Source organism: Poeciliopsis prolifica, unplaced genomic scaffold, assembly GCF_027474105.1.
Source record: "Poeciliopsis prolifica strain line A6 unplaced genomic scaffold, Auburn_PproV2 SCAFFOLD065, whole genome shotgun sequence".
Taxonomy (NCBI): Eukaryota; Metazoa; Chordata; class Actinopteri; order Cyprinodontiformes; family Poeciliidae; genus Poeciliopsis; species Poeciliopsis prolifica.
The window spans coordinates 836803-850332 of NW_026562440.1; the positions used below are offsets into that span (position 1 = coordinate 836803).

Consider the following 13530-nt stretch of genomic DNA (forward strand, 5'->3'; position numbering starts at 1 on the left):
AAGCAACGATGTGAACCTCATTATAAGAACGATTACATACAAAACACATGGTATCATCATTCTACTAGAGATGCACCCAGAAAATGTCTCTTGATCACTATAACCTAAGTTTTAACCTGATGATCCCTGACTAGTGGAAAGTTAAAAAATAGAAGAATTTTCCAATCAGTGAAACACCATACTAAGTTGTGCAACATGACTCTTTTCCACTGTAAGACAAAGTCAGAGGAAGCATAGAAACTGTTTAACAGGAAGTATATACCTAATGTGAGTAAAGCAGCTTTTACTATTTTGATCCTAAATTCTGCATCTATGTCAGTGCTACTTGTTGGTGCCCACCCAGAAGGGTGATAAATTGTGGCTGCTGACAGGCAGACGTTATTCTTAGTTGTGTTATGACATCTTTGATCAGTTTTCAAGTACTGATGAAGTGACTTGGTTGGATGGCAGCTCACCAATTTGTCAATTAGCAAAATTGGCAAATATGTTCTCACATGGGACCAAGTTGATAGGGATGTATTTTACACTTTGATGAATGAATTGGTTAATTAAAGAAATATTGCTAGCTGATACTAAAATTTATTAATATTTGAGATTGACAAGAAAAATAGAAAACAGAAAAAAATCACAGAGGATTCATTGAATATCACAGAGAGCAACAAAAAGAGGTGAAAGAAACAAAGTGGGGAGAACTAATGGAAGAGAGACCAGGGAACTTAAATGGAAAATATAATAAACAGAAAGGAACACTAATCTAAAGAAATGAGTCCAAATGCTCTGACAATAATAAATGCATAAAGGGACTAATGCAACTAATGCACAAGATATGGGCATACACACAACAAAGAAAGTCAACCCAAATTATGTCAAAGATTCAAACACATCATGACAAGTCTGAAGATTTAACTTCATACTTACTGCTAATGCAGTAAGTGAACCTGGCAGGAGTGAATGAGAGCCAAAACTGGAGAGAATAAAAGAGAGACACTAGGTGTGTCTTCATTAAAGTTTGTGTGTACATGTGTGTGTGTGGATGCACGTGGGCATGTGTGTGTGTGGGTGTGGGTGTGTGTGTTCAGCAGGCAGTTAGTTCAAGTTGACCTGCTTGGCAGATAACAAGGCAGAGGCAGATGGGGAAAAATCACAAACACTTAGCTGCTAGATTAAACTTCCCTGAGCAGCCCTAGTGATTATCGATTAGATTACAGCACCTGCATCAGCCTGCGGTAGTTACAGTAAACTAATTAGCTTGGGATCCTCTTAGTTAAACATGCCCTGTAATGTGCACTCACATATCACTTTAAACTTATATTGCTCCGTAGCTTTTGTAAATATGGTGTTTGGATTTAAATACAGATGCATGTACAAGTGCATTGCTTGTAGCTTATTCTAACAAACTGGCTGACGGTCATCATTATTAGATTTACTCTGAATGGACCAATTTTTTGTAGAGTTTTTAAAAATATATATATACTATTTTAAAAGATTTTTGAGTAATTTCACATTGTTCTTAATTTTGATCCTGAAAACACTCTAAGATATTCTTTATGTTTTTTTCAGTGAGAATGAATGTTTAGTTTTAAAAATTAAATGTTATATGATATTCTGTTTTATGTGAGTGTTTTATACATGTTAGTCCACCATTCTCTTGCGATGAAGTGCTAATGAAGTTCTAATATCTGAGACAGATGACTTCTCTACAAGACTGACAAACCAACTCTCATTAAGTTATAAAACTAAATTGTCCAATTTATTTACCTCAACTAATTTAAAAGACCAAACTTGGTGCTCCACTATATCCCACTTGTTGTGTTGATTGTGTTACAGGTGGTTCAGAGAACCTCGAGTACCTCGACTACTACAAGCCGGTGGTGTGGTTCTGGATCCTGGTGGGCTTGGCGTACTTTGCAGCAGTGCTCAGCATGATTGGAGACTGGTTCAGAGTCATCTCTAAGAAAACTAAAGAGGAGGTATGTGCTGTTGTGGCTCAAGTATAAGAAATATATCTGAAGATCAAAATGTTGCTTCTTGCTGAGGGCAGTGATGGCTCAGGAGTCATTGTACCTGATGAAGCTCTATAGAAGTGAGACAACTTACCATTTCCTACAGTATAAATAAGTGAAGACATATTCACTTATATGTCTTTATGTCTTGGGCATCTCAACAACTGTGTCGTAATATTAACCTACCTTCCATTAGAAAGCTGTGAAGTGGTTTCTTATTATCTAGTTTCTCCAAATAATCAGTCTGTGCTTTGCTAATCAAGACAAAAGTTAATGACTTGTAGCTGGCTGATTACCCAACACTAAATCAAGTTTCCCTCAAAGAACAAGTTGATTGGCTCTAAAAACTTACTTCAGACTCATGCTGCACATGTGGAAGTTTAAACATTGATAAATAATCGGAGCTAAAGTGAGGCTGGAGCTGCAGTGAGACACTCTGGGGAAAATATGATGGACAAATATTTGGAGAGCAGTTACTGATTTGGATGCTGCATATCTTGGCAGACTAGAGATCTGCCTGTTTGTACTGTCTTTAATGTCTAACGCATCATTAATCACACTGTTGGTTTTTGAAGAATTAATTTTTGGAAAATGGATATCATTTTTAATTAATTCACATCTTATGTTTCCACAGTTACAAATGATGTCAGTTTTCCCATGGCAGCTTCTATTTATTTGGACTAATAATTCAGGTCATGTTTTTTATGACAAAGTATTACGGCCAGGCTACAGTGTTTTTTTTTTTGTTTTTTTTTTAACTACGAGAATAAAGTCATAACATTACAATAACACAGTCATAATATGACCAGAATAAAGTTGTAATATGATATCTGACAATTAAACAAATAATTCAATATTATGCTGCTGTTTTGTGCTGACGTCTAAACATCTCTTCGCCATCACATCGGCAGTGTGTCTAATATGCTATGTATAGAGATATTTACAATAAGCCTAAGACCACAGTCACCCCACTGTTTATGCCCCTCAAGCTATGAATCTGAAAGCGATGTGTATTCATCTTGCCCTCGCTCTGTGAAGTAAATACAGTCTGTCACTGGACGTCTGCCGGAGCTGAGTAATAGAATACCTTGCTGTAACGGCAGGTTCATAACTCACATGAAAAAAAATAAAAATAAATAAATAAAAGCCAAACATCGACATACACACATCTGCTCTCCTCCTGAATTCAAAATCATCTTATTTTCTTTGACATGAATAAGACAGAGCGGTGGCTATTTGGAAGTATGCGGCCTTTTCCATCCTTCCACTGGCATATAAAGTGTACGTCTGAGGAGGCTGGGAGCTGTGCAGAGAATCAAATCACTGGGAGAGGAGGTTTTCAGTGCGAGGTTGCTGGAAGGAACGAGCGTCGATGACGAGCAGGCAGAGAAAACGAGCAGACAGGAGGTGTTTTCCCCAATCTGCGCGCACATGTGCCATAGATTTCAATTCAAATGCCTCTTCACCTCAAAGGCTGCTAAATAAATATGGACCCTAGAGAAGGAAGGCTGATGCAATATTAAGGTGAAACCTTTCAATAACCATGGATGCTCTCGCTGTCTGTGTCAATAATACATACTGTGTGCACCTTATACTTTTACAAATCTGTACCAGAAAACTGGTTTGTCTTATTCACTGATGCATCCTGGTCGGTAAGACATACAGAATAATAAAACTAGACGTGACAACTGGATGATAGTGACTGTGTAAAAGTCACAATCAAGGCATTTTGGCCTTAGAGACAAACCCAGTGGGCACAACCCCCAATATAAATATTGTATTATTATGAATATTGCACAGCATCCCTTATAGATCTGTGCATGAATTGCACAGATTTGCTGCAATTCTAAGAAAAACCTGTTTATTGCACCAGTCTCAAAAACATCATCCTTGGATATTGATTTCTTCCTTCCCGTTTTTCACAAATCTTCACATCTGCAGTCGGCCACTGTGATAAATGAACAATAATGGAGAACAACACCGTGTAGGGTTATAAAGTTCCTCCATGTGGTTTGCTAATTGGAGCACGGGCAAAGCATGTGGGAGAGCGCTGGAGGGAAGAGCTTTTCAACAGCTGTCTGAGGAGATTAATGGACGTGCCATTTATGATCTCAGTGAACTTTTTTGTCAGCTGCGCACATTAAAGAGGCTGAAGTTATTAGACGTGGTCAGCCTGACAATCAATGCGTGACTTTTGTTCTCTTAATACATTTCTGGGTTAAGTGCTTCAGGGTTCTAAATGCTTCAACATGATTTCATCCATTAGCGGATAGTCCAAGTTTGCTAACTGAGTCAAGGCTTAGATCACAGAACAAAACTCAATGAGTCTTGAATGTTAATAGTCCACTAAAAGCATCTGCGGTTTAGTCACAGCCTTAACCAGTTCAATTTACTGGGTACATTGAACTAGTTACAGCACGATTTCCTATAGACAGTCATATTCAATATGATGAGGCTGTTTTGTCAGATTAAAAATACCTTTTGAAAATATTTTGATTCTTTTTTACCACCCACTTATATATTGTATTAAAACGAGATGTTTTAAGTGTACTTGGACTTTTGATTGCAGGTGTGAAAATTGATATACTGTATATGTTTTACAAAGATGGATCATTTTAAATCGCTTTGTACTGTGAAGTCTGACATGCTGACAAAATGTCATTTTTGATGATCTTTGTTCTTTCACACTGTGCTCCATCCATCATGATGGAAAATGCACACATGATCAATAAATTGTGCCCAGATTGCTTGACAAAGTTACTCTTGGAGGATGTTTTGCTGCCAGCCTTTATTCGTGCCAGTATCAGAGTGGTGAGTAAACCCTCTCTGCAAAAGCAGTCAATTTCTTTGCTTCAAGCTTTACTTTTGCTTGATAAAGGGCACATATAGAAGCTCTCATCGTTCCTAAATAAATAATTTTTCAATCCATCACAAGGAGAATAGTATTTTTGAGAACATAGCATGCCTTTTTTCCAAATTATCTTGAAGATCTGAATAATCTTTTCTGAGACAGTGGGGAACTCTTTGGCCAGAAACCATTCTGGTGCTTCTTGGGCACTCTTAATCGTCTTGACGTTTTCTTTCCTGTAACTGAACTGTCATTTCCACATTCATGACGACTTAGAAAACTATTGTTTTTACGTGTTATATTCTTAGTGGTTTGAGTAGTTATGAGTCCATTTTGAAGGAAATGAGAATAAATTCAAAACTGAGTGGAAAAGTTTAAAACCAGGTTTGTTTTTTGTATCCGTAGCTTACAAAATCCTCATTTGTTTTGGTGCAGCATGATGACAGACATTTTGTTATGCCTTGATTTTAGATAAAGTAAAATGCACAGTACTGGTAAAAACAACATGGTGAAAGACATAATGAGCTTTAGTCTTTACTGAAACAAGCGCTTGTGGCACAAACACCCACACCATGTTCAAAATCTCTAAAATCCATATTCTTCGTAATTTTGATACCCAGTTTGAACATGTAGCTGTCTACTCTTAGGGGCCCTGCCAGAAATTTTGGGCCCTCTGACAAAAAATTTAATTGGGCCCCCCCCTGGGCAGCTGCTGTTACAATTTTGTGAGTCTATTTGATACATAAAAAGCATCACAGGAGGGGGGAGGATGAGCAGCACCACATGAGATTTTGATTGACAGCACTTGATTGGTTGTTTCTAGATTACAACCAGAAGGCAGAGGAAATAGATTTTTCTCAGATCATCTTGTTATAACATAATGATAGTTTTAACAAATATGTGAAAAATATATATTTTTTTTTAAATAAAAGCAACATACTGCAGATTTAATTTCACTTAGGAGAGGATGGGTCAGGAGGGACATGGGCTAGATAGAGCTGGTAAAAAGCTCAGGAACAAGTTAAATCTTGGTGAATTTATTCCTTAATTCATCAAATGCTAGTGAAATGGAGGCAAACAGTAGTCTGTAGCTAAGCTAATTATACTGAATGGTTGATAATTTCACACAGTCAACCCACCTCTCGAAGAAAAAACGAGTTACAAATTGACACTTACCTTTTTCTCTCCCTCTCTATTTATTTATTTATTTATTTGAAAACCTGACTTTATTATTTCTCTTGGCAGCATAGGAACTGCCACAGCAGTTCTTGTCTTGTACTGAACTGCTGAACATCGTCACTGTCAAGCAGGAACGAACCATTTCATACAGATCCCAGAGAGTTCAGGGCAAAAATGGATGTTTTTTTTTTTTTGTCTGGGAGGGGTAACATACATTTTTTACTGCTAAAAATAATCTCCGAAAACACAAAATGATTAATTTTGCAATTGACAGGGCCACATTTTTTCTTTTAATTGCTATGAACAAAAAATAAGTAGATAAATTGTGGAGGGCCCCTGTTGGTCAGAATTGTCATCACTTTCCCCCCCGTATGGCGCCCCTGTCTAAATGCATTAAGTTGCTACCATGTATATGGCTGATTCAGTTTTTGAATACTGAGCCAGTATTCAAATACTGATTTGAAAACTGATTCAAATAATCAGTATTACTGTTGAAAGTTGCACAGAAAATTGTGGCCTGTGAATGTGTTTTGGCTGAACTAGATGTTTGACTCAATGGGCAGCAATGGATCTGTCCGTAGGGTTAAATCTCTTTCTAATGTGAGCAACAGAGAAAGAGCCATTTGGACATAAATCTTCATTTTGTCTCTGCAGGTCGGGGAGTTTCGTGCTCATGCTGCTGAGTGGACGGCGAATGTATCAGCGGAGTTCAAAGAGACCCGCAGGCGGCTTAGTGTCGACATCTATGACAGGTTCCAGCGGGCCGCGTCCATCAAGCGCAAGCTGTCGTCCGAGCTGGGAATTAACGCCACCATGAACCAGGAGATGACCCCTGGGAAGAGGACGTTGTCAGCCAACCTGTGCGAGGACAAAGAAACGTATCCGTCCTTGACGCTTTCTCTAAGTCCCGTCCCAGGGGCTCTCACCAGGAACGGCAGCTTGTATCTGAACGGCCTCAGTCCAGATTACGCTGATCGACAGGAAATCGCCATAATCGAAAACCTCAAATGAGCATTGCAGCTGTGAGACTGAAAACAAACCCGAGGCATCAGTGATCATTGACTGATGCCAGACATTGATGAGGTACCTGAATGAAGCAGATTGTTTTCCCGTGATTCAAACACCTAAGCACAGATAAGTCATCAAGCTGTTCACTTTTGTCCATGTTTATCTCTTGCACATAAGAAATAAAACAGATTGCATTGGATTTATAGAAGAAGTCAGACTTTACTGAAGATGTGTTTGTACCTGAGCCAAATGGAACGAGATTGAATTTAAAGCGCAAGTTCAAACACTGCTGAAGCTGGAAGGAAATAAAAGTCCACCCTGAGGCTGCAGGCAGCACACTAGTCTTCTTTTTCACAGTATTTCCTGGGAAACACAACACGTAAAAAGCAATAGGGGGATCTGCACTCACCTCGTGACAGCCACTCTAAAACTGGGGTTGGATCAATGATCCCAATAGTTGAAAACACCAAATTGTCACCCACGGGTCTATCCTGTGGTTCTTTACAGGCAGAAGTCCTGGAAGGAATGTTCCTTTTCTCATCGTTCATCTTCTGTTTACTTTATCTGCCTTGCATCTGCCACTTAATCAACCCTTTACTAAAGAGACGAATGTTGACATTTTGCTTTCTCCATGAACTATTCACCCTGAGGGATAATTCACTGGTGCCTTATTGAAAACACTGGACAGATGAGGGCAACAAAAGACTTATGTCCATCTTATCATGTGTTAATTTTGATCACAGTAGTAATAAGGACATTTTTGAAATGCATCATGGACAGTTGAAGAATTTTTTAAAATACTTACATAGAACATTTATAAATGAAAGCAGAGAACATAATGTTTTAAAGGTGAATGTCTTCTTGACACACTAAATAGTTGCATAGTGTAAAGTGTTTCAACCATCAATACCCAACCTTCCCCTGAGTCAAAGTACCATCTGTTTAGGTCTTGGATCTGAATAGAGCATCAGCAGAGCAGTACGAGTTATTTGTCTTAAGCTTCTCCAGGATTTTCCGAATGAGTGAAAACACTTCAGCCATAAATTTAAAACACACAGCATTGTGTGTCATCACATTTTGCTTTCCGTAGAAATTAATGCATACATAGTGCCTTGCAAAAGTATATTTACACCTTGAACTTTGTTATATTAACACATATTTAAAAAAAAATGCTTTACGAATAAAAAGACAAAGGTGTGGTGTGCATTTATATTCAGCTAATAGAAGTCAATGTTTTTGCTGAGCCACACTTTGCTGCAGCTGTATTTCATTTGTGGTCTGCCAGCTTAGAAACATTTATTTTAATATCGACAATTTGCAAAGTAGCACAATCTTGTTCAGATTGGATGGAGAATATGTATGATCAGAATTTTTTATATCTTTCCACAAGTTTTACATTGATTTAGTTCTGGGATTTGACTGGGCCCTTCTGTGATTTTCTATATTAAAACCTCGGTTGCAGGTTAAGAGTTGCTGAAAGCTGCACTTGTACACTATTCTAAATTTTTTTGCAGCATTGTCAAAACATCTACACAAAATGATTTTCATCCGATTTGAATAGACAGCCTATGCTCAAATGTTTGCCATTTGCTTGTGGTAAACTTGAATTAGGACCTGTTACGGCTTCTTTTCAACAGTGCTTTGCTCCCTGACACATTCACATAAAAGGAAGATTTGTGAAGTTCACGACAAACAGTCGTCCTGTCAACAGATTCTCCCACCTGAGCGGTAGATCTCTGCAGATCTTCCAGGGCAACCATTGACCTTTTGGCTGTTTTTGTTGAATTTGTGTAGGGATACTGGAGTAAAGGGGGCTGAATACAAACGCTTACCATGCATCATTTTCCTTCCATCATTCCATCACATGAAATCCTACTAAAGCATATTGAACTTTGAGGTTGGAATTTGACAAAATCTGCAAAAGCTTAAGAGGTAAGAATGCTCTTGCAAGGCACCATATGGTGCTGTAACAGTAAAGTCTAGGGACATTTGAGGCACATTTGTTGCTTTGCTTGGCCGAATTTGTCTGCAAACATTTCTCCAGTTAAAGTAGATGGCGTATTTAATGTTACTGAATGTATACCACACAAAACCTTTCATTTAGCCTGCTGCATGTTACAGCAGCGACTCAATAGCCAATAATTCAGCAGCAAATGATGTTCTGCACTTAGGAATGGATGAACTGAGTGAATGATGCCTGACTGTGGCTTTCTTAGTGAGGAAATTTGTGCATCTATCTTTTAGGCCTCCTTTGTGATCACTTCAGCAAATCAGGCTTTTTCTCTGAGTGTCCAAAAATGTTTCTTTTGACACTTTGGTTTTTAACCTTTCTTTGACGTCCCTCTGTGTTGCCCTGCAATCTTAAACTCTGACAGCAAATACTTCAAAAAATAGTTTTACATGTGACTTGATATAATTTCTGGAAAAGTCACATAATGTGTTAAAGACAGAAGAGAAAATATTATTATTATTGGCATACTCAAATGACAAATATGATTCACATGGGAGAGGGGAGGTCAAAATGGAGAGGGAAAAAAAAGGAGCAAACTTACAACAAATGAGGAAACGCAAGAACCAGAGAGAGTGAAAATCAAGACTTAAATACTGGGGAATGTGATCACTGAAGTGAACACAGATGGGTCTCATTAGCAGAATGGATGTCAGCTGTGAGGGGAACATGCAGAGGTAACCGAGGTAAAACAATGAAAATGAGAGTACACTGGAAACCAGGTTAGAATGCAAACCAGAAGGAGGGCACAACCCAGTAAAATGAATTAAGATTTAAAACAAAGTCACAGAAATTGAGAAACAGGTGCAACAGTAACATGATTTAAACACAGAGAGCTCACAGAAATGTTTCAAAATACGACTTTGACTAAAGTCTTATTTAGAAATTATTCTTTAAAGAGATTAATTATAACCAAAGACTGCAACTCAGCAGAAAATAGAATATAAAACTGAGGGGTTAACTAAATCAGAAAACCAAATAGTGAAGAAATTGCAATCTAGGAAGTTACATGAATATCTTCAATCTATTTGAAGTCCATTTGCTAAACAGAGAATGATCATTCATACTATTAAAACATTTATGGAAATGGTATTATGCAAAACCACCCAGTCAGTTTTTTGGAGTCCGGAACAAGAGGTTATTAAGTTCAGATTTTTGTTTCCACACTATACATTCTATATGTCTTATAAAAATGTATTATTAATAATACCAGACAAAGGTCAGCAAATACTGTCCCAACAATATTTGTTCTACCTGATTTTTTATAATTGTCAAGTAAATGTAATTTTCCAACCATTCTGCATTTGTAGATAACCATAAATGCTAACATTACATACTAATATAAAGTCCCAGTTTCAATAAATAGACTAAACTTGTGAATTTATAGTAGGTGTGTCCAACATGGCATATTTAAAGTCAAAGTTTACCCCCTATTTTTCTTAGGTTGTCCTTAGTAAGAGCACTGATTTGTGCAGAGTGTAACGCGGGTCCTCTAAGGCAGTAGCTGCCATGTGTTATCATGTCATATCTTCACTTAACGCCCATGCCAGAACAGAAACATTTGTTCTCTCTCCCAGAATAATTTGGATCTCTTGCAGCTTTTGGACAGTACTTTTCTTCTTCTCATATTCACATTATTATTTACAAACCTTCTTGCTAAGTATTGAACATCCTGACCAGAAAGAACTGTGTCATTGCTACCTCCAGCAAAAGAACAAACTTCTCTGTTCTTGCGGTATTTGTGTTGGCGTTAAGACTTTAGTTTATTAAAAATTAGAAGAGGAGGAGAAATATCATAATATTTTGTTATTAAAAGTATTTTACAGCTTATTTAAATTTAAGGTATATATTTGAAGTGAAAGACACTTTAAAACTGAGTTGCCACAGGGAAATCTATTCACGCCTTGGTTTGGGTTCAGAAGTCAAAGCCTCTCCTTCAAAAAGTCACCATGTTGCTTTTTGTCAGTCAATTCTGAGATTGAGAACCTGTCAGTGAGGTAGAAAGTCACAGCATGTTGATGGTGAGTTGTTACATAAGGCACCAGACCATGTGATGACACATCCAAAGAAAGGTGTTGAATATTATGATAATATATACGTGCGTTTGTGATGGTATGTGTAAATTTGACAAAAAAAACTTGAAATATGTGATATTTGCACCCACAGATGGGTTTTGTTTTAATATCGCAGCATCTTCTTCTCTTTAGGTAGCCATTTTACAATAATTAGGTCTGACTCTCATAACCCCAACTCAAGCATGTTGAATGTATCTACCGATTCACGAGACAAGCCTCATTCTGAATGTAAACGTCTGTGTCTTTTAACTGTGAAAACCTGCCTTTTTAAAGCCCTGGTTCACATGCACCATGTTATATTGCAACTATTTTCCATCTAGTCAGAGCAATCTTTGACAACATTTTTCCACTGTTCTCAAAATCCCATTACAGACCTAAATCTGGCTAGAATATTTGCATGGGAATCTTGTAAATCCTTTGCCCAACCTGTGGAGCCTCATTCACACAGTCACAATTTTCAAAAAAAAAAAATATATATATACAATTTCACCAATTGTTGCATGCTACTTTCAATGAATTTATAAACACTGGAGGTATTATGTACTATGCCAGGCTTTGCATTGACTCTTAAAAAGTATGACTCTTGTTTGTTTCTTGTATGTTAATACATTGATGTTGCTATGTCACTTTAAAGTCATGACACTTTTCAGAATGTTTAGAATAAAATACTTTATATGCAAAAAAAAATTATCATCATTTTTGCCCTATTGAACAAATGTCATATTTTAGTCAGAAAATCTTCAAATCTATAACATAGATGGACATGAGCCTTTCTATCATGTTTTTAAGAAGAGAAATAATTGGAAAAACACTTTGTCCATAGTATGATCAAAGTTCATACCATGGAAATGACTTTAGCATTGCATCAAAGAGGCAACAGATATAACATGTCTGCAGAAAATGTGTTCTTGTATTTGGGATGTTTTTAGTTCTTATGTGTCAGTTCAAAATGTGGGCAGACATCCACTTTCCTTTAAGAAATAAAAATAAATTGTAAAATAAATAAAATAAAAATTATTACGTCTTAAAAACACTGTTACATAACAACAAATCAGGAAGAAGTAAAACACATTTCCAAAGATTTTCTAAACATATAATGCTCATGAAGCCTTATATATTGTACATTTCCTACATTCCTATATGTTAGAATCCCGTTCCATACTTTCATTCACGTTCAAAAAGTTGCTTAAGTAAATACAACCAAGTAAATGTAACAAACTCCCACAAGGCTTGTTGCAGTGCTGGACAGAAAGCTTTTTGTTAACTGTGAAAAGCAGCAGGAGGGTTCATTTTTGTTGACATTTTGTTGAAAAAGGAAAGTGTGTGGCTTTAAATGAAGAAAACTACAGAATTTATTGCTGCAATGGTCCACACTGCAATCACGACAGAATTACTCTGTATTAGACTTTATTGGGTGTAATAAAGTCTAATATGCATTATTTAACTTATTTGTCTGTCTTGGAGCTCTGTCTAATATTTTTCATTATTTGAAGGCTTTGCTTCGATGACAAATAAATGTTTTCTAAATTCTGTAAATGCAGGTTTGAGGTTGTTTTCTAAAATGCAGTTTGTAAATAAGCAGCATTGTGCTCACTGTGATGCGTTCCTATTTCCAAGCTGTCTTGTTAGCTCATTTATTGACTCTGCTCTGTCTGCCGCTGGAGAAAAACACCATAACAATGTTCTCATCATTGCACATAACCGCTAATGAACAAAAATGGCCCAATAGTCCTGCCATGAGCAGACGGGGTAAAAGGGTCCAAAGACAAGTTCGCAGATGAAACACAGCCATAATAACTGAAGGAAAGGCGCTTTCTGTTGATTACTTTCATTACAAAAAGTCATGACTGGAGCAAAACCAGAAAATTTGCTCCAGAAAATTATTCTCTTGAAATCTGCAAAGTTTGTTGTAATTAATCTTACATTGAGGCAGCTTCTGCAAACAAGTCATAGAAAATGAGTTTAGATGACCGGAGAGACTCTTAAGGATTTATTTCTATTCCTCTTTTTCACTGAGATTGAAAAACGGGGGGAAAAAAACATTAAAAAACATCTGAGCATGGATGGATGAGTGAATGTTTTTTTCGATTAGAAGAACAGGTTGAATGTTGTAATACTAATATTTTTTTTCCATTGATTTTTGAAAAGAGTATAAATATTTATCCACATGCTAAATCTGTCAGGAGTTTCAATAATCAGTATAAAGAACCTAGAATTAAAAAGGATACAATAAAACCATCCAGATCAGTCCTGGAACTTTTTTTTATTGGAATGAGTGCCGCTGCTTTTAAAACAACACGTATTTTCATGTAGCTCCACAGCAAAATACACAAGAGACCTAAAACTCTATAAACACAATGACCGAGACTGCAACACAATGCATTTGGGTTGAGTCACGAGCTACAAACT

General features: G+C 37.0%; 1 protein-coding gene across 1 annotated transcript in view; it reads left to right on the top strand.

The window, feature by feature from the left end:
• Positions 1-12742, top strand: part of LOC129351228 (potassium channel subfamily K member 2-like) — a 31364-nt gene extending 18622 nt beyond the window's left edge. Inside the window, exons 6-7 of the mRNA XM_055020119.1 lie at positions 1828-1970; positions 6685-12742. Of these exons, the coding sequence (XP_054876094.1) occupies positions 1828-1970; positions 6685-7041 (500 nt within the window). The 3' untranslated portion in view covers positions 7042-12742. The remainder of the gene's footprint in view (positions 1-1827; positions 1971-6684) is intronic.
• Positions 12743-13530: the final 788 nt, after the last annotated feature.